The 20,557-nt window shown below is 36.6% G+C and overlaps 2 protein-coding genes across 2 annotated transcripts; both read left to right on the top strand.

The window, feature by feature from the left end:
• The first annotated feature begins 5,602 nt into the window (after positions 1-5,602).
• On the top strand, positions 5,603-6,547 carry LOC114683564 (olfactory receptor 12-like). The gene has a single exon (XM_028857888.1). The coding sequence runs from the start codon at positions 5,603-5,605 to the stop codon at positions 6,545-6,547; it is 945 nt and encodes a 314-aa protein (XP_028713721.1).
• A 12,693-nt stretch (positions 6,548-19,240) lies between these two features.
• LOC114683563 (olfactory receptor 12-like) lies at positions 19,241-20,185 on the top strand. The gene has a single exon (XM_028857887.1). The coding sequence runs from the start codon at positions 19,241-19,243 to the stop codon at positions 20,183-20,185; it is 945 nt and encodes a 314-aa protein (XP_028713720.1).
• Positions 20,186-20,557: the final 372 nt, after the last annotated feature.

A 20,557-nucleotide genomic window follows, 5' to 3' on the forward strand; every position in this document is an offset into this window, starting at 1 on the left:
GGTACCTAATGCTTTGGTGGACCAGTTATTAAAAACTGATGACTACCAAAGAAAGGAGAGTCACTCATTTTTGGGAACATGGCAGCTAATAGGTTGCCCATGTCCCAGTTGATGGCAACATCCATATGAAGATGGGCAGCAGTAATAGGACTCAAGGTTATTAATAACCAACAAAACAGATGATTTCTAGACATGACACACATTTTTAATTCTAGCACCTAGGAGGCAGAGGCAGGCAGACTTCTGTGCCAACCTGGTGTATATAGGATTTCAGTCCAGCCAGAAGTACGTAGTAAGACCCTGTCTTAAGAAAAAAAAGGTAGAAGGAAGGCATGAAGATGGGAGGAGATGGTGTGTTGGGGACAAGAACAAGTTAGAGGATGGTGGTGGGGATTGATATGACCAAAATACATTGTACAAATATAGGCAACTCTCAAAAATAAGTTAAAATATTGATTATAATGCAAAGAGTATATGTAATTTGTAGTCATCACCATAATGTATTGTTTTATATGTGTAGGTTAACATATATAAAATTTTTCATATATAAAATTACATGTTAATACTGTGGTTTAAATTGTGTTTTTTTTTTAATGTTGATTTAAGTGTTGTTTGCTTATTGCTACTAGGATGATGTGATGGTTTGAATAAAATAGCCCCTATAGACTCAAATATTTGAATACTTGGTCCAAGTAGGGAGTGGGCACTACTTGAGAGGGATTAGGAAGAACAGCCTTGTTGAAGTACGTATAGACTTGTTATAGTAGTGTGCCACTGGGTGTGGGATTTGAGGTTACTGAAGCCTAAGCCAGTCCCAGTGGCATTCTCTTCCTGTTGCCTGCAGATGCAGATGTAAGACCCTTAGGTACTTTTCAGTACTATATCTACCAGTGTGTTGCCATGATGATAATGGACTAAACCTGTGAAAGTGTAATCAGGCCCCAGTAATGCTTTCTTTTGTGAGAGTTGCCATGGTCATGATGTGTCGTCATAGCCATATAATACTGACTAAGATGGAAAATCTTCTATTTTATTCTTTTGAGGGGAGGTAGAAAGGGTTTATTTAACACTACAGCCTATGGGTACATTGCCTAGAAAAATCAAGGTAAGGAGATCCTCTCACGCCTATGAGAGGTCAAAATAGTCTAAATAGATAGAATGAGAAAAGTAACTCTGTATGGCATTTTACAGTTAAAACATGAAAAACGTAGAATAAAGTACACTGAACGCTGCAACAGAAAAAGATCAAGTCACTTACAGGACAGGCCTATTAGAATAACATGGGAGTACTCAGCAGAAAAATATAAAGACAGAAGGACTAAAAAGATTAATTCCAAGTCCTGGAAGATGACAACTGTCAACCCAGACTATTATGCCCAGTAAAACAATCCATTAAAAATAAAGGAGAAATAAAAAACTTTCAAATAAAAGCAAATCAAAGTAATTAATGAATGGTAAGTGAACCCCACATAGACACTGAAAGAAGTACTTTAGTGTATAAATAATACATACAAAAGTCGGGCGGTGGTGGCGCACGCCTTTAATCCCAGCACTAGGGAGGCAGAGCCAGGCGGATCTCTGTGAGTTTGAGGCCAGCCTGGGCTACCGAGTGAGTACCAGGAAAGGCGCAAAGCTACACAGAGAAACCCTGTCTGAAAAAACCAAAAAAAAAAAAAAAAAAAAGAATACATATAACCAAAGGGTCATTGGAACAAAAAAAAAAATTGCCAGAATTATTAATCAAAAGAAAGCAAAGAAAACATCACAAATGAAAAAATTTTTAGAAATTAACACACATTTTCAATAATAATTCTGATTAAAAGTCTCAATAGCATAATTAAATATACAAGCTAGTCAATTAGAAATGAAACCAAGCAAAAAACAGGATTCATCAATTTTCTATCATCAAGAAATACACCTTACCATAAGAGATAGTTTTAGATATGGTAGAATGATTAAGAAATAAATTCCAAGGAAATTAATCTTTTTGAAAAATAACTAAGTATAACTGTTATACTATACCATATAATATACATTCAACCAAAACTAGTCAAAAGAGCTAAACAAGGTCATTTCTTACTCATCAAAGGAACAATACACCAAGAGGATACTATAAATCTAATATAGAATCACCAAACACAGGTACATCAAAGTTCATAAAAACTTGTACAGACTGAAACAACATATTAAACACAAAATAGTAATATTGAGAGGCTTAAGTACAGCACTATTATCAATAGACAGTGCAGTCAGACAAAAATTAAATAAACACTGAAAAACTGATACCGTGTATCAGATGGATCTAACAGACATCTCTGGAACTTTCCACCCAAACAGATACAGATTCTTCTCAGTATTCTATGATTCTTTCTCTGAAATTGATCACATACCAGGACACAAGGCAAGTCTCCAAAAACAAAAGAAAACTGAAATAGTGTTCTGTATTTCATTTGATCACAATGGAATATTAACAGCTGTTAAGTATAATTATTTAGAATTCAAATAGAAATTTAGGAAAATGATAGTATTAGCTTCCCTTCTAGAGTCTAGAATCTACAAACTCTGAAGCCACAAGTAATTGGCTATGTTTACAGTTCCAGGCATAAATTCACTGCCATTTTATAGGGTTTAAGTCCAATTAGACAGCTCTTGCTTATTTCCCAAATAAAAATGCCATTATTGCACCACTGAGCATAGCTTGATGGACTGGTCATTAGGGTTCACAAGCTTTTCAGCTGGGTTGGACTATTGAATTGTTTTACTCCCTTGACACTTTAACAATACCTTTTAATAGGATGACAGATTGTACTGTGTGTGTGTGTGTGTGTGTGTGTGTGTGTGTGTGTGTGCATGAGAGAGAGAGTGAGAGAGAGAGAGAGAGAGAGAGAGAGAGAGAGAGAGAGAGAGAGGGAGGGAGGGAGGGAGGGAAAGGAAGAAGGGAGGGAGAGAGAGAGAGAGAGAGAATGTACTTGTTAGTGTGGGTGGTTGCATATATGCATGTGGTGACATATTGTGTACCTCAATGATTGTGTACTAATTAACTTATCTGGGGATCAGAGGACAGAGCCAGCCACTAGATTAGACATAGAGGCCACACAGTGGTGGCACACAGCTTTAATCCTATCACTGGGGAGGCAGAGATCCATCTGGATCTCTGTGAGTTTAAGGCCACACTGGTAACAGCCAGGCATGGTGGGACACTCCTTAAATCCTAGCACTTGAGATCTCATGCCTTTGCTTGGAAAGCACATATGCCTATAATCCCAGGAAGTGACATGACTGGGTGGAGAACAGTATATAAGGCATGAGGAGACAGGAATTAAGCAGTAGTTCAACAGAGACCCTCAAGGGTGAGAACTCAGAGGCTTTCAGTCTGAGGATTCGTGGAAACAGGATCAGCTGAAGAGTTGCTGTGACTTGTTCTGTTTCTCTGGTCCTTCAGCTTTCACCCCAATATCTATCTCTAGTTTTTTTTAATTAATAAGACCATTTAGCAATTTGTGTTACATATGTATGCAAGTGTATACATATATGTGTGAAGACCAGAGGCTGAAAATGAATGTCTGTCCTGGATCACTCTGGATGGATCTCTCGATGAACCTGAAACTCATTAATTTATCTAGATTGTCGTCAATAAACTTCAGGGATCCAGCTGTCTTCACCTCACAACACTCCCAGTGCTAGAGTTATAGGCACATGCATTATGTTCAGCTGCTTATGAAAGGAAACTTACTGACTGAGCCATTTTCTCTGCCAATTTTTCTTTCATTTATATATGTCAGTTTCCATTATTGTCTAAATTTTGTCCTTCCAGGTTTCTGGAGTCTTTGAAAACTACTTCTTCCTGTGCCTGAAGTCAAGATGGCAGCCCATGTACATACTTTCGGTGGCCTAGTTTGTTAATTAATTATCCAGTTTTAAAAATACACGGTTTCAACTGACAAATTATTTTTATATTAATAGCTTCTTGAATAATATCAGCACGTTGTATTTACAGTAGAGATAAGAAATGAGTCTTTGGTGGGAGAGATGGTTCGGGAATAAATTGTTGTGCAAACATGAAGACTTGAGTTCAGACCCACAGAATCTATATAAAAAACCGTGTGGGATGTCATACATCTGGAACCTCAGCTCTGGGGGACAGGGCAGGCACAAAAGTTGAAAAATCCAAGTCCAATGGATATTCAGTCTAGCTACAATGGTGACATTCACAATTATAGATCATCTCAAACTAACTCATGGTATAAAGTGACTGAGAAAGATGCTATAAGTCATCCTCTGGCTTCCATGTCTATGTGCATAAGCAGGTGTATCCACAAATACACCCCACACATGCATGCAGACACACGTGCACATAAGAAACATACAAGAAACAGATCTATAAATATAAATTCCATGATCTATTCAGATATTGTTGAACTTCTCTGTGTTAATCAAGACTATGAGAAAGGAACCAAATGTGTCTTTTGTCACATTGTGTCTGTTTTATTAGTTTCTTCTGTATAGAAAGTCGGTTATGTCCTCCAGAGAGCACTTTTGATTTTCCAAAGGTTTGATGAGTTCACCAATTAATAATTTCTCCCTTATTTCCTTGTTTACTTCATTCTATTTCTTTTCATATTTTTCTTTTTTCTGCATCATGACACAAAGTATCTTACTGACGATAGAGACTTCTGATCTCCATGGAATATTTTTGGAGACACTGCCTGCCAAGCTCTTTGGTTTCATCCTCATGGGGAAAATTCATTCTGGATTCATTCCAGGCCTATTTGCTACTTGAATCAGTGAAATAGTACAAGAAAAATGTAAGTTCATTGAACATGACATTAGGATATCATCTAAAAATTTTGCTATTGTTTGCTAATGCCAGCAAGTCTGAGTCAGGAACTGAACATTGAGGAATTACAGTCAGTGATGCAGAAAAACTTCAGATTAATGAAAGGTTTGTTTCTATCCATGTTTTGGTGTATTCTTAACCATACTTGAATTTATATATAGTGTTTACACAAATAACAAGAAAAATTCTCATATCTCAATTTTTGATCTGCACACTGACTTCTTTCAGCATTTATTTCTAAACCTTGTTTTGAAAATTCTGCTAAAATCAGAAACTTGTTAATGTAAACTGTGGATTTAAAGGAAATTCTAGAGGTAATTTTTATCACTTTTCTAGTTTGAATATTAACCAGTATATAGCTGTTAACCTTTGTATTCAAGAGGGTCAACTATTACATATACACCAACCTGTCTCTAACATAGTTTCAAAGGTTTAAAATGTATTAACATTTGAAAATTCATACTGTTATTCCAGTACCAACAGAGCAATTATGAGATTTTTTTTTGGGTACAAGTATACATGATGTAAAGTTAATGTATATGATTATACAGTTTAAAAGTCAACTTCCTAGTATATGATGGAATTATTGGTTATAAGCATTCTTTTCTATTCTGTGATAGATTATTGAGTAGTAGATGAGCATGTTTCTCACTCTAATGACCCTATGTCACTTAAATCTATTCCTAATATTTTAATTTTCTAAATCATAAATTTGAAATAAACATTTTTTTGCCATTTTTTTCCAGTTTGATCTTCATATTAGCTATGAAGAGTGAGCAGAAGAAGAATTACTCAGAGGTAACAGAGTTCATCCTGTTGGGATTTAGAGCCCCTCCCAAGTTTCAAGTGTTCTTATTTTTAGTGTTCCTGATGATCTACATGGTCACCGTGGTAGGGAATGTCAGCATGATAATTGTCATTAAGATGGACTCCAGACTCCAAACACCTATGTATTTCTTCCTTAGAAACTTGTCTTATTTAGATCTCTGCTATTCCACAGTCATTGCTCCCAAAATCTTAGCCAACTTCTTGACAAGTGAGAAGAAAATTTCCTACAATGGTTGTGCAGCCCAATTCTTCTTCTTTGCTTTGTTTGGTACAACTGAATGCTTCCTTCTTGCTGTCATGGCATTTGATCGATTCTCAGCCATTTGCTCCCCTCTCCATTACCCTGTGCACATGTCCCAAAAGGTATGTGTTCGGTTGGTAACTGGCTCCTACATCTGTGGATGCATCAACTCCATAGTACAAACAGGTTTCACTTTTAGCTTGCGTTTCTGTGGAGAAAATAGGCTGGACCACTTTTTCTGTGATGTCCCAGCTCTGATTAAGATCTCATGTGTTGACACCTTTGTGAATGAGATCGTACTGTTCATTCTCTCTGCTCTCATCATCATCTCCACCACAACCATCATTCTGGTCTCCTATGGGTACATCCTTTCCACTGTCCTGAAGATCCCCTCCACCCATGGCAGGAGTAAGACCTTCTCCACTTGTGGTTCTCATATAGCAGCGGTGAGTTTATTCTATGGAACTGTGTTCTTCACATATGCCCAGCCTGGATCCATCTCCTCACCAGAGAAAAGCAAGATTGTATCTGTATTCTACACACTTATAATACCCATGCTGAACCCTTTAATATATAGTCTAAGAAACAAAGATGTGAAAGATGCTGTAAAAAATATATTAGGTGGGAAATGTTCTCAGTAATATTAATGAAACTTTAGTAAAAAATTCTAAGTTTTGTATGATAACAAATACAATTTTATAAGATTTATAGAGTTTTTAATATTATAATAGTTCTAGTACAAATGCATAGAACATTATTTTGTTTGTACTGAAAGTATATAACTTCTCACTTTACAATTTCATTTGAGTTTTAATAAAGTAGTTGATATAGAAGAGACCTTGGGACTGGTATTGAGTGTTAGTAGATTTGCTGAACTCAATAACTGGGCATGATCGTTATGAAGTAAAAGAGATTCTAAAGATCTGGATGAATTAGGCCCTCATTTAAATTGGTTTCATAAAGTAGTTGTTGGAGAAAAAGCATGGGGCAAAACAGATAACAACAGTGCCCATCTAGACCTCTTGAAGGTAAATATTTAAAGATTTTCATTTAGCAAGATCTCCTAGGGAAAATACAGGCAGAGAGCAAAGTCATTGAATTTATGAATAAAGCCCAGCAACTGTTCATATAAGAAACAAAGGGCATAATAGTACAGCCTACAAAGATTAGATAATTATCCCCCTCAAAGAGTACACTGTACATATCTCCCAAGGTAAAAAAAAAAAAAAAACATATTGGTGGCTGAAAATGTTCACCTAACCTGGAGCACCTTCAGCAGCTGCGTGTGGCCAATGGAGAGGTGAGACTGTAGACCTGCTCCTCTCTGAATTTTAGGTTTCCTGAGTATTGCAAGCTGGCCCAGCTAAGACCACTAGGGATAAAGAGATGTGCAGTGATCCTACAGCAATAGTCAAATCCCAGGATGAGGACAGTATAGTGGTCACAGAAAACGACCGTGGATTAGGGAGTGCCTGATGTGGTAGTATACCCCATGGATGCAGATGACGCCAACATTCATCTTTTGAGTAATGTTTCACTCAAGTCATCTTTCATGCTGTACCGAATCATGCTAATATTTTATCTTATTATTTTATTACCTACTGAATACCCAAACCAATCAGACGTTGCAAGGGAAGATGAAGAATTTTTTAAGGATACTGTTTATTCTCTTTTAAATTTTATTTTCATTATATGTTATCCTTTGAATGTCATATGAATTTGAAGCTCCTGGAAGGACATAAAATAATTGAAGAGTTTTGACAGAGGCACCATACGTATGTGGGGGGAAAAGAGCACTCCAAGGAGCCATAACATTGTAAGATGAAAACCTCAGTGCTAGGGTGAGCTACCTCCCTATGAATTGTGATTAGGGAGACCTCCCAAACCTTAAGGCTATTGTCACTGCTGTTGACTCCATGCCAGAACAATAGAGTAAGTCAATATTGTTGAGGATACTACAAGCTTTGGCTGCAGGGCATGCAGAAATCAAACTGATGGAGGTGGGTGGTATGTGCTAGCTGACTTCCTTAGTTCCAAAATGTACTTTGTTCATTGTTGTGGATTAATTATCACTCACAGCCCTGATCATCTATGAACCCTGCATACTACACTGCCAACCTGTCAGGCAAGAGAGATCAGTGGTACATTATTGGCAAGTTATTATGGAATCAGCAAACTGCTTTATGATTAGACTCAAAGCCTTCTTCACAGATACTGTAAGACAGGACAAAAATCTGTGAATGCCACAGTGACAAGAACACAGCAACTATTTTTTTTAAATAGGTATGGTGTGCTTGTCAAACTACCGTGTAAACATTTGTCTTTGTGCATATAGATGCCTGTTATTTTTAGCCTTGATAAAGTACTTAGTCAGTGCAAGGTGGTTACAGCAAAGACTCCTAACTGTATAAGTTCTAGGAAATAAGTGACTCTGTGACAGTGGCCTAATTTCAAGCATTAATGGAATAAACTAACCTCAGTTTCTTTATTACATCCTCTGGGTTCAGGGACCATCATGCCTGAGGAGTTTGCAGAAAAGAATGTAAGAGCTAGAGGGAGAAGTGGATATTTCCTTTGAATTGAAACATTTCCTCATGGAGGGAGGAAGGAGGCTCATAAAAGGAAGCTAAACAAAACTTCCAATTCTCTAAAATTTCAGAGAATTTATTATGTTCATCAAGTGTAGAAAATGACAAAATTCAAAAGGCCCCTCCCTGAGGTTATAAACCTAGTGAGGGTCGCTGGCAAGGAGAGAGTGTCTGGTGGGGGCTACTGGCAAGGAGGCTCAGACACCAAGGTGTCATGACTTGTCACTATGATGGGTGACTTTTCAGCAATGCCTTCAAGTCACCCATCATGCTGTAATTAATGCCAGTGGACACACTGGTCACCCAAGCCAGACTCAGAGGGAAACTTTTCATTGGTCTCTCCCAGTACCACATCTGCCATGAACAGACATTTCTTCATATCTTCCCAGGAGAGGATGGTTAACAAACAATAAATGCTCCTATATAAACACCACATGTGTACCGTACAGTCTTGACCATCATTTTTCTAAAGGAGGAAATTGTAGCACTAGATGCTGAAAAAACTTGTTTAACCCAAACACCTGAATGGTTCTACAAATGTACTAGCCAGTGTACATGCCCAGTGCATGTGGAACAGTTAAAAATGTAATCACACAGACTAGAGACAATCATTGTTGAATTCTGTTATAGACATGTAGCCAGTCCTGGGACATAACATATTTGATCTTCCTGTCATTATTGATATAAATGTTCTGCTTCTATTTTCATTTAACATTTTAACCAATTTTGGTTATGAAACAGTGTAATGTTTTTTTTTAAACTTATCATACATTACAGTTATTCCTGTCATGTTTCAATTGTCAACTTGGTAGTGTCTGCAGGTAAGAGAGTCTCTATGCCCTCCTTGTACAGATTCCGTTGGTCTGTGGACATGCCTTTGTGTGATTCTCTTAACTGGGTTAATTTAAATGGGTGGACCCATGCTATAAGGGGTGACACCATTTCATGGCCTCGGTCCTGGACTAAAAAGAGAGAGAGGTCCTAGGATGAGGATTCATTGCTCTCTGATTTTTGACTATGATAGAAATATAACCAGCTCCTTCAAGTTGTTGTCATGGTGTTTTACCAAAAATGATGGATTGTAACCTGGAAATATGGGCTCATATAAATCTTTTCTGTCCTAAGCTGATTTTTTTCAGATATTTTATCATAGGTACCAGAAAAGAAATTAAGACACAGACCTAATTTGGACTCTGTGTGTGTGTGTGTGTGTGTGTGTGTGTGTGTGTGTATGTGTGTGTGTGTTTGTATGTGTGTGTGTTTGTGAGTGTGTGTGTGTGTGTATGTGTTTGTGAGTGCGTGTGTATGTGTGTGTGTGTGTGTGTATGATTTCTGTAGAATAATTTTTATACTATATTAATATACAGGAGCTCTTGCATTTTTGTTCTTTCTTTTTCTTGGAAAAAAATTTCACTAAAATGCAGTCATTTAATCTGTAGTATAAAATCTGAGTGCAAGAAAAAGAAAAATCGATTATTCATGTTTTATCTCATTGCACCTAACTAAAATGTTAACCAATTAAAATGTTAATTTTGAATTTTCTGTTAAAATGGTTTATGTATAGTGCTTTCAAATATTAATTTTGGAAACTGAGGCAGAAAAATATCCTTATTCCAGGATGTATGAGAGAGATCTGTTCTATAAAATTATTTTTAGAGATAATGAACAGTTTAAATTCTTTATTGAAAATAGAATTGGTTTTAAAAATATTCACACACAGAGTCTAAACTAGGTCTGTGCCTTAATTTCTTTTGTGGTGGTTATGATAAAAATACTCTGAAAAAATCAGCTTAGGAGTCATGAAAGTTTTGTTCAACATACTTGGTCACCCACTAAAACCCCAAGTGCCTCTATTCAGTAAACCCTTATTAACTCCATAACCTGGGTCCCATTTCTGCTGTCCTGAAGCTCTACCCTCTTTCTTTGCAGCTCCTACAGTAATCCTATAATAAAACTTATTTCTGCAACTTGTCTTTCTGTGGTTGGTGATTTTCATTCTTCAGATTCACTTGATGAATAATTTCCATTAAACCACTGACTCAATGGGAATCTGTGTCACCACACACTTCCTGGGTTAAGCTCACCTGAGGCAAAAGAGGAAGCCTTTGCTGTTCAAATGATCCCAGATTTTCACTATTTCAACACCACACACAGGACAGACAGAATGAAAATATGAAAGATGGGCTCCAGTCAAGTCTGAACTAGTTTTCATTCCATCTGTGCAATTGTTTGCTTATACTTGGCCATAAAACATTCTATGGGCACAAATTTCTTGATATCTGCCACTTACCCAATGCCCAACATGGGATCCTATCAGAGTAATTGAGATCTCATACTGGTGATTGGGGCATCCGAGATCAAACCATTAGATGTTTAATTAGACTGTTTTCAGAAATGAGAAAGTGTACCAGGCTTTCTTTTGGGCCACCAACCAGCTAACAAACCATGATACAGAGGCTTATTATTAGTTTTGAATGCTCGGCCTAGCTTAGGCTTGTTTCTGGTTAGTTCTTTTAATTTAAAGTGACCTGTTTCTCCTTATCTACCTTTTGACTCAGGGCTTTTTAACCTTTCTTCCTTCTGCATATCTTACTTTCATTGTTTCTTCTGTCTGGCTGACAGCTGCATGGCTTCTGGCCCTGGGCATGTCCCTCTGTTTCTTCCTTATTCTCTCTTCCTTCTCTCCCCTGAGCCTAGATTTCCCCTTCTATCTATTCTCCCTGCCTGCCAACCCCACCTATCCCTTTGCCACCTAACTATTAGTCATTAGGCTTTTTATTAGACCAATCAGGTGCCTTGGACAGGCAAGGTAAAACAGAAGCAACTCATCTTTACATAATTAATCACACATCCTTACATTGTTAAACAAATGCAGCACAAACAAAACTAACACACCTTTACACAGTTAAAGTCATATTCTGCAACGTAACTAAACACAACACCTCTTTGCCTAGTTAAAATAATATTCCACAACAATGAGGAAATTGTCAGAACTGAAATTAAGTCACACGAGGTGTGGTGGCATTTTCATGTAATCTGAACACTTTGGAAATGAGAGCAGGAGGATCATAAGTCTCAGGCAGTCTGGGATTCAGTGAAGGCTCTGTCTGAAAGTCTACAACAATCAATAGTCACTTGTACTATTGCTTATCAAAATAATGAAAGCAAAGACTATGGAGAAATGGTTCTTAAGCATGGTCACCTGATACTAGGTATTTTTCCAGACTTTGAATGTAAAAAGAAATAAATTTAAATCTTCCAAGCTTTATTTTCTACTTCTGTTTTGTGTTATTTCACAAATGCTGAATTTCATAAAGTAATTCCTGTGGATGTATGCTCATTTTGTTTTTTGAATTTTTTGTTTTATTGTATTATTTATTGTATGAGATATAACTGCATACTTTTTCACATGCTCTTTCTTATTACAGTCACCAGTGCATTGTCATGATTTTCTCTCAAATTGTTATTGGTATGATACTTGGATTATTGTTTAAATTTCATTGGTATAACTTATGAACCTTTATATTTTTAACTTTTTATATAGCATTTTAATGATTTACTTATTTAAATCCAAGTCCTATACTCTTGGAAAACACAGAAGTTTTTTCTCTCTGAAATAGGACTATTATATCCCATTTACTATATTTGCAATATTCTATTTGGGAACTTTTGCTACAACTATTATATTAATCCTCTTACTGTTTTTGTATTGCTTTTGTTAAATGATCCTCACATTTACCTCTGTGAGACATATAAACCTGAATATAGTATTACTTGTATTTACATATGGGGATATATTTACTCCATTTTATGTAATGCCTCCATTCATAGCCTCATTGTTTTCACACACATGTTATCTAAAGCAGTTAGAATCACAAAAGATAGATTAAAGAAATAATTTAGAAAACTCAAAAGAAAAAGGAAAGACTACTACATTTGTCCACAATATACTATATTGCATATCATAATCCTGTTATTATTTGATTATCAATTTGATAAAAGTTAATGAAGGGATAGGAAGATTGGGAAGAAGAAGAAAATATATTGGGTGGTTTAGCAAAAATTGAGGATACATGAAGAATCTTTATGGAAATATACTAGCTTATAAACTAATTAAAAACACAATATATAACAAAGGGTTTTTAACAGAAGTTTCCTGCATGAATTGACTATGTTGCTGCAGAGGACATACGTCATTAAATGACAAACTCCAGCCAGGCACAGTACACTTCCCCATTAGTTATTGGTCAAGCAGACCCCAGAGGCACTTCAAACAGCACATATTCCTGCAATTTCTCTTGTTTGCTCATCATAACTTATGGTAAGATGCTTTTGCTGAAGACACTACTCACTTTGCCTATAAGACATAGAGAAGTCAACTTCAACTGTAGAGGGTACATTCTCCATTCTGGCTAGCTTACACAGTTCTAAAAGTTGTTATGCAGCCCACTGAGAGAGAAAAGACACCAACAGTGTCTCTAAGTGCTGACCTTTACATGATGTAACAATGACCTACAGGGGAAGATGTGCCCATTGGTGCAAGAGTGGCATAATTGATAGGAGGTAACCAATCATTTTCTGATTTGGTATGAAGTCTTCTCCACATGAGGAATTTAATGTCTTATACTGTAAATTTGGTCAAAATCCCATGACTAGGGAGATCATAGGCCCTAAAGAGGAAGTTACTGCTGTTGGTTTGCTAAATGGTCATGGGGTCAAACTGCTTTCTAAATTTAGTCATGTTTATTCCTAAAGATTTCTGTTGCTTCTATTTGTCAGAGAAACTTCTTTTGGCAATAGTTAATGCAGCCCCATACTGGACAAAGCTCCATGTACAAGGAAATGAGCATCGATCTGTGGATGAATCATCCATAGCAAGCCCTTCTCCCACATCCTAGTTCAGGAAACCTTGCAGAAGACAGAGAAGAAAGAATGAAAGAGATGTGGTAGAATCTACAAAATTCTGACTTGTTGACATGGCTAGTACATATGTCAATTTGTAGGCACTATGGTTCCCTGTACCAGATCTACACAAGATCAAGCAATCAACATTCCTGAATGACCAGGGACTGGGTACCTAATGCTTTGGTGGACCAGTTATTAAAAACTGATGACTACCAAAGGAAGGAGAGTCACTCTTTTTTGGGAACATGGCAGCTAATAGGTTGCCTATGTCCCAGTTGATGGCAACATTCATATGAAGATGGGCAGCAGTAATAGGACTCAAGGTTATTAATAACCAACAAAACCGATGATTTCTAGACATGACACACATTTTTAATTCTAGCACCTAGGAGGCAGAGGCAGGTAGACTTCTGTGAGTTCAAGGCCAACCTGGTGTATATAGGATTTCAGTCCAGCCAGAAGTACGTAGTAAGACCCTGTCTTAAGAAAAAAAAAGGTAGAAGGAAGGCATGAAGATGGGAGGAGATGGTGTGTTGGGGACAAGAACAAGTTAGAGGATGGTGGTGGGGATTGATATGACCAAAATACATTGTACAAATGTAGGCAACTCTCAAAAATAAGTTAAAATATTGATTATAATGCAAAGAGTATATGTAATTTGTAGTCATCACCATAATGTTTTATATGTGTAGGTTAACATATATATAATTTTTCATATATATAATTACATGTTAATACTGTGGTTTAAATTGTGTTTTTCTTAATGTTGATTTAAGTGTTGTTTGCTTATTGCTACTAGGATGATGTGATGGTTTGAATAAAATGGCCCCTATAGGCTCAAATATTTGAATACTTGGTCCAAGTAGGGAGTGGGCACTACTTGAGAGGGATTAGGAAGAACAGCCTTGTTGAAGTAGGTATAGACTTGTTATAGTAGTGTGCCACTGGGTGTGGGATTTGAGGTTACTGAAGCCTAAGCCAGTCCCAGTGGCATTCTCTTCCTGTTGCCTGCAGATGCAGATGTAAGACCCTTAGGTACTTTTCAGTACTATATCTACCAGTGTGTTGCCATGATGATAATGGACTAAACCTGTGAAAGTGTAATCAGGCCCCAGTAATGCTTTCTTTTGTGAGAGTTGCCATGGTCATGATGTGTCGTCATAGCCATATAATACTGACTAAGATGGAAAATCTTCTATTTTATTCTTTTGAGGGGAGGTAGAAAGGGTTTATTTAACACTACAGCCTATGGGCACATTGCCTAGAAAAATCAAGGTAAGGAGATCCTCTCATGCCTATGAGAGGTCAAAATAGTCTAAATAGATAGAATGAGAAAAGTAACTCTGTATGGCATTTTACAGTTAAAACATGAAAAACGTAGAATAAAGTACACTGAAAGTTGCAACAGAAAAAGATCAAGTCACTTACAGGACAGGCCTATTAGAATAACATGGGAGTACTCAACAGAAAAATATAAAGACAGAAGGACTAAAAAGATTAATTCCAAGTCCTGGAAGATGACAACTGTCAACCCAGACTATTATGCCCAGTAAAACAATCCATTAAAAATAAAGGAGAAATAAAAAACTTTCAAATAAAAGCAAATCAAAGTAATTAATGAATGGTAAGTGAACTCCACATAGACACTGAAAGAAGTACTTTAGTGTATAAAAGAATACATACAAAAGCCGGGCGGTGGTGGCGCACGCCTTTAATCCCAGCAATCGGGAGGCAGAGCCAGGCGGATTGAGGCCAGCCTGGGCTACCGAGTGAGTTCCAGGAAAGGCGCAAAGCTACACAGAGAAACCCTGTCTCGAAAAACCAAAAAAAAAAAAAAAAAAAAAAAAAAAGAATACATATAACCAAAGGGTCATTGGAACAAAAAAAAATTGGGAGAATTATTAATCAAAAGAAAGCAAAGAAAACATCACAAATTAAAAAATTTTTAGAAATTAACACACATTGTCAATAATAATTCTGATTATTAGTCTCAATAGCATAATTAAATATACAAGCTCGTCAATTAGAAATGAAACCAAGCAAAAATCAGGATTCATCAATTTTCTATCATCAAGAAATACACCTTACCATAAGAGATAGTTTTAGATATGGTAGAATAATTAAGAAATAAATTCCAAGGAAATTAATCTTTTTGAAAAATAACTAAGTATAACTGTTTTACTATACCATATAATATACATTCAACCAAAACTAGTCAAAAGAGCTAAACAAGGTCATTTCTTACTCATCAAAGGAACAATACACCAAGAGGATACTATAAATCTAACATAGAATCACCAAACACAGGTACATCAAAGTTCATAAAAACTTGTACAGAATGAAACAACATATTAAATACAAAATAATAATATTGAGTGGCTTAAGTACAGCACTATTATCAATAGACAGTGCAGCCAGACAAAAATTAAATAAACACTGAAAAACTGATACCGTGTATCAAATGGATCTAACAGACATCTCTGGAACTTTCCACCCAAACAGATACAGATTCTTCTCAGTATTCTATGATTCTTTCTCTGAAATTGATCACATACCAGGACACAAGGCAAGTCTCCAAAAACAAAAGAAAACTGAAATAGTGTTCTGTATTTCATTTGATCACAATGGAATATTAACAGCTGTTAAGCATAATTATTTAGAATTCAAATAGAAATTTAGGAAAATGATAGTAGTAGCTTCCCTTCTAGAGTCTAGAATCTACAAACTCTGAAGCCACAAGTAATTGGCTAGGTTTACAGTTCCAGGCATAAATTCACTGCCATTTTATAGGGTTTAAGTCCAATTAGACAGCTCTTGCTTATTCCCCAAATAAAAATGCCATTATTGCACCACTGAGCATAGCTTGATGGACTGGTCATAAGGGTTCACAAGCTTTTCAGCTGGGTTGAACTATTGAATTGTTTTACTCCCTTGACACTTTAACAATACCTTTTAATAGGATGACAGATGTAGTGTGTGTGTGTGTGTGTGTGTGTGTGTGTGTGTGTGTGTGTGTGTGTGTGCATGAGAGAGAGAGTAAGAGAGAGAGAGAGAGAGAGAGAGAGAGAGAGAGAGAGAGAGAGAGGGAGGGAGAGAGTTAGGGAGGGAGGGAGGGAGGGAGGGAGGGAGGGAGAGAGAGAGAGACAGAGAGAGAGAGAGAGAGGGAGAGAGAGAGAATGTACTTGTTAGTGTGGGTGGTTGCATATATGCATGTTGTGATATATTGTGTACCTCAACGATTGTGTACCCTAATTAACTTATCTGGGGATCAGAGGACAGAGCCAGCCACTAGATTAGACATAGAGGCCACACAGTGGTGGCGCACAGCTTTAATCCTATCACTGGGGAGGCAGAGATCCATCTGGATCTCTGTGAGTTTAAGGCCACACTGGTAACAGCCAGGCATGGTGGGACACTCCTTAAATCCTAGCACTTGAGATCTCATGCCTTTACTTGGGAAGCACATATGCCTTTAATCCCAGGAAGTGACATGACTGGGTGGAGAACAGTATATAAGGCATGAGGAGACAGGAATTAAGCAGTAGTTCAACAGAGACCCTCAGGGGTGAGAACTCAGAGGCTTTCAGTCTGAGGATTCGTGGAAACAGGATCAGCTGAAGAGTTGCTGTGACTTGTTCTGTTTCTCTGGTCTTTCAGCTTTCACCCCAATATCTATCTCTAGTTTTTTTTTAATTAATAAGACCATTTAGCAATTTGTGTTACATATGTATGCAAGTGTATACATATATGTGTGAAGACCAGAGGCTGAAAATGAATGTCTGTCCTGGATCACACTGGATGGATCTCTCGGTGAACCTGAAACTCATTAATTTATCTAGATTGTCGTCAATAAACTTCAGGGATCCAGCTGTCTTCACCTCACAACACTCCCAGTGCTAGAGTTATAGGCACATGCATTATGTTCAGCTGCTTATGAAAGGAAACTTACTGACTGAGCCATTTTCTCTGCCAATTTTTCTTTCATTTATATATGTCAGTTTCCATTATTGTCTCAATCTTGTCCTCTAAACAGGATTATTGCTCTTGTCCTTCCAGGTTTCTGGAGTCTTTGAACACTACTTCTTCCTGTGCCTGAAGTCAAGATGGCAGCCCAATGTATATACTTTTGGTGGCCTATTTTATTAATTAATTATACAGTTTAAAAATATATTGTTTCAACTGACTAAAATATTTTTATATTAATTGCCTGTTGACTAATATCAGCACATTGTATTTACAGTAGAGATAAGAATGAGGCTTTGGCTGGGGAGAAGGCTTGGGAATAAATTGTCTGTTGTGCAGACATGAAGACCTAAGTTCAGATCCACATAAAATCATGTAAAAGCTGGGTGATGTCATACATTTGGAATCCAGCTCTGGAGGACAGGGCAGACACAAAGGTAGAAAAATCCAAGTTCAGTGGATATTCAGTCTAGTTACAATGATGACATTCACAGCTATAGGTTGTCTCAAACTAACTCATGGTATAAGGTGACTGAGAAAGATGCTATAAGTCATTCTCTGGCTTCCACATCTATGTGCACAAGCAGGTGTATCCACAAACATACACCCCATACATGCATGCAGACACACATGCACATAACAAACATACAAGAAACAGATCTATAAATGTAAATTCTATGATCTATTCAGATATTACTGAACTTATCTGTGTTAATCAAGACTATAAGAAAGGAACCAAATGTGTCTTTTGTCACACTTTGTCTGTTTTATTAGTTTCTTCTGTGTAGAAAGTCAGTTTTCACATGCCCTTGAGAGTGCTTTTGATTTTCCAAAGGTTTGATAAGTTCACCAATTATAATTTTTCCCCTCTTCTATGTTTACTTCATTCTATTTCATTTCTTTTTTTCTGCATCATAACACAAAGTATCTTACTGATGATAGAGACTTCTGATCTCCATGGAATATTTTTGGAGACACTGCCTGTCCAGCTCTTTGGTGTCCATCCTCATGGGGAAATTTAATTCTGGATTCATTCCAGCCCTATTTACCACTTGAGTCAGTGAAATAGTACAAGAAAAATGTAAGTTCATGAAACATGACATTAAGATATCATCTAAAAATTGTGCTATTGTTTGCTAATGCCAGCGAATCTGAGTCAGTAACTAAACATTGAGGAATTACAATCAGTGAAGCAGAAAAACTTCAAGTTAATGGAAGGTTTGTTTCTATTCATATTTCTGTATACTTGTAAGCATACTGGAATTTATGTATAGTGTTTACCAAAATAATAAGAAAAATTCTCACTGACTTCTTTTACCTTTTATTTCTAAACTGTGTTTTGAAAATCCTGCTAAAATCAGGAACTTCTTAATGTAAACTATGGATTTAAAGAAACTTAATTATTTAGTTAACAGGTCTTGCTAGAGGTCATTTTTTATCACTTCTCTAGTTTGAATATTAACCAGTTATATAGCTGTTGACCTTTGTATTCAAGAGGGTCTACTATTACATATATATCAATCTTACTCTAACATACTTTCAAAGATTCAAAATGTGTTAACATATGAAAATTCATAGTGTTATTCTAGTATCAATAGAACAATTATAAGACATTTTGAGGTACAGGTATAAATGTTGTAAAGTTAATGTATATGATTATACAATTTAAAAGTCAACTTCATAGTATGTGATGGAATTATTGTTTATAAGCATTCTTTTATACTCTGTGATAGATTATTGAGTAGTAGATGAGCATGTTTCTCACTCTAGTGACCCTATGTCATTTATATCTCTTCTTAATATTTTAATTTTCTAAATCATAAATTTGAAATAAACATTTTTTTTTTGCCATTTTCCAGTTTGATCTTCATATTAGCTATGAAGAGTGAGCAAAAGAGAAATTACTCAGAGGTAACAGAGTTCATCCTGTTGGGATTTAGAGCCCCTCCCAAGTTTCAAGTGTTCTTATTCTTAGTGTTCCTGATGATCTACATGGTCACCGTGGTAGGGAATGTCAGCATGATAATTGTCATTAAGATGGACTCCAGACTCCAAACACCTATGTATTTCTTCCTTAGAAACTTGTCTTATTTAGATCTCTGCTATTCCACAGTCATTGCTCCCAAAACCTTAGCCAACTTCTTGACAAGTGAAAAGAAAATTTCCTACAATGGTTGTGCAGCCCAATTCTTCTTCTTTGCTTTGTTTGGTACAACTGAAGGCTTTCTTCTTGCTGTCATGGCATTTGATCGATTCTCAGCCATTTGCTCCCCTCTCCATTACCCTGTGCACATGTCCCAAAAGGTATGTGTTCAGTTGGTAACTGGCTCCTACATCTGTGGATGCACCAACTCCATAGTTCAAACAGGTTTCACTTTTAGCTTGCGTTTCTGTGGAGAAAACAGGCTGGATCACTTTTTCTGTGATGTCCCAGCTCTGATTAAGATCTCATGTGTTGACACCTTTGTGAATGAGATCGTACTGTTCATTCTCTCTGCTCTCATCATCATCTCCACCACAACCATCATTCTGGTCTCCTATGGGTACATCCTTTCCACTGTCCTGAAGATCCCCTCCACCCATGGCAGGAGTAAGACCTTCTCCACTTGTGGTTCTCATATAGCAGCAGTGAGTTTATTCTATGGAACTGTGTTCTTCACATATGCCCAGCCTGGATCCATCTCCTCACCAGAGAAAAGCAAGATTGTATCTGTATTCTACACACTTATAATACCCATGCTGAACCCTTTAATATATAGTCTAAGAAACAAAGATGTGAAAGATGCTGTAAAAAATATATTAGGTGGGAAATGTTCTCAGTAATATTAATGAAACTTTAGTGAAAAATTCTAAGTTTTGTATGATAACAAATACAATTTTATAAGATTTATAGAGTTTTTAATATTATAATAGTTCTAGTACAAATGCATAGAACATTATTTTGTTTGTACTGAAAGTATAACTTCTCACTTTACAATTTCATTTGAGTTTTAATAAAGTAGTTGATATAGAAGAGACCTTGGGACTGGTATTGAGTGTTCGTAGTATTGCTGAACTCAATAACTGGGCATGATCGATATGAAGTAAAAGAGATTCTAAAGATCTGGATGAATTAGGCCCTCATTTAAATTGGTTTCATAAAGTAGTTGTTGGAGAAAAAGCATGGGGCAAAACAGATAACAACAGTGCCCATCT

Source organism: Peromyscus leucopus, chromosome 18 (genome assembly GCF_004664715.2).
Source record: "Peromyscus leucopus breed LL Stock chromosome 18, UCI_PerLeu_2.1, whole genome shotgun sequence".
NCBI lineage: Eukaryota > Metazoa > Chordata > Mammalia > Rodentia > Cricetidae > Peromyscus > Peromyscus leucopus.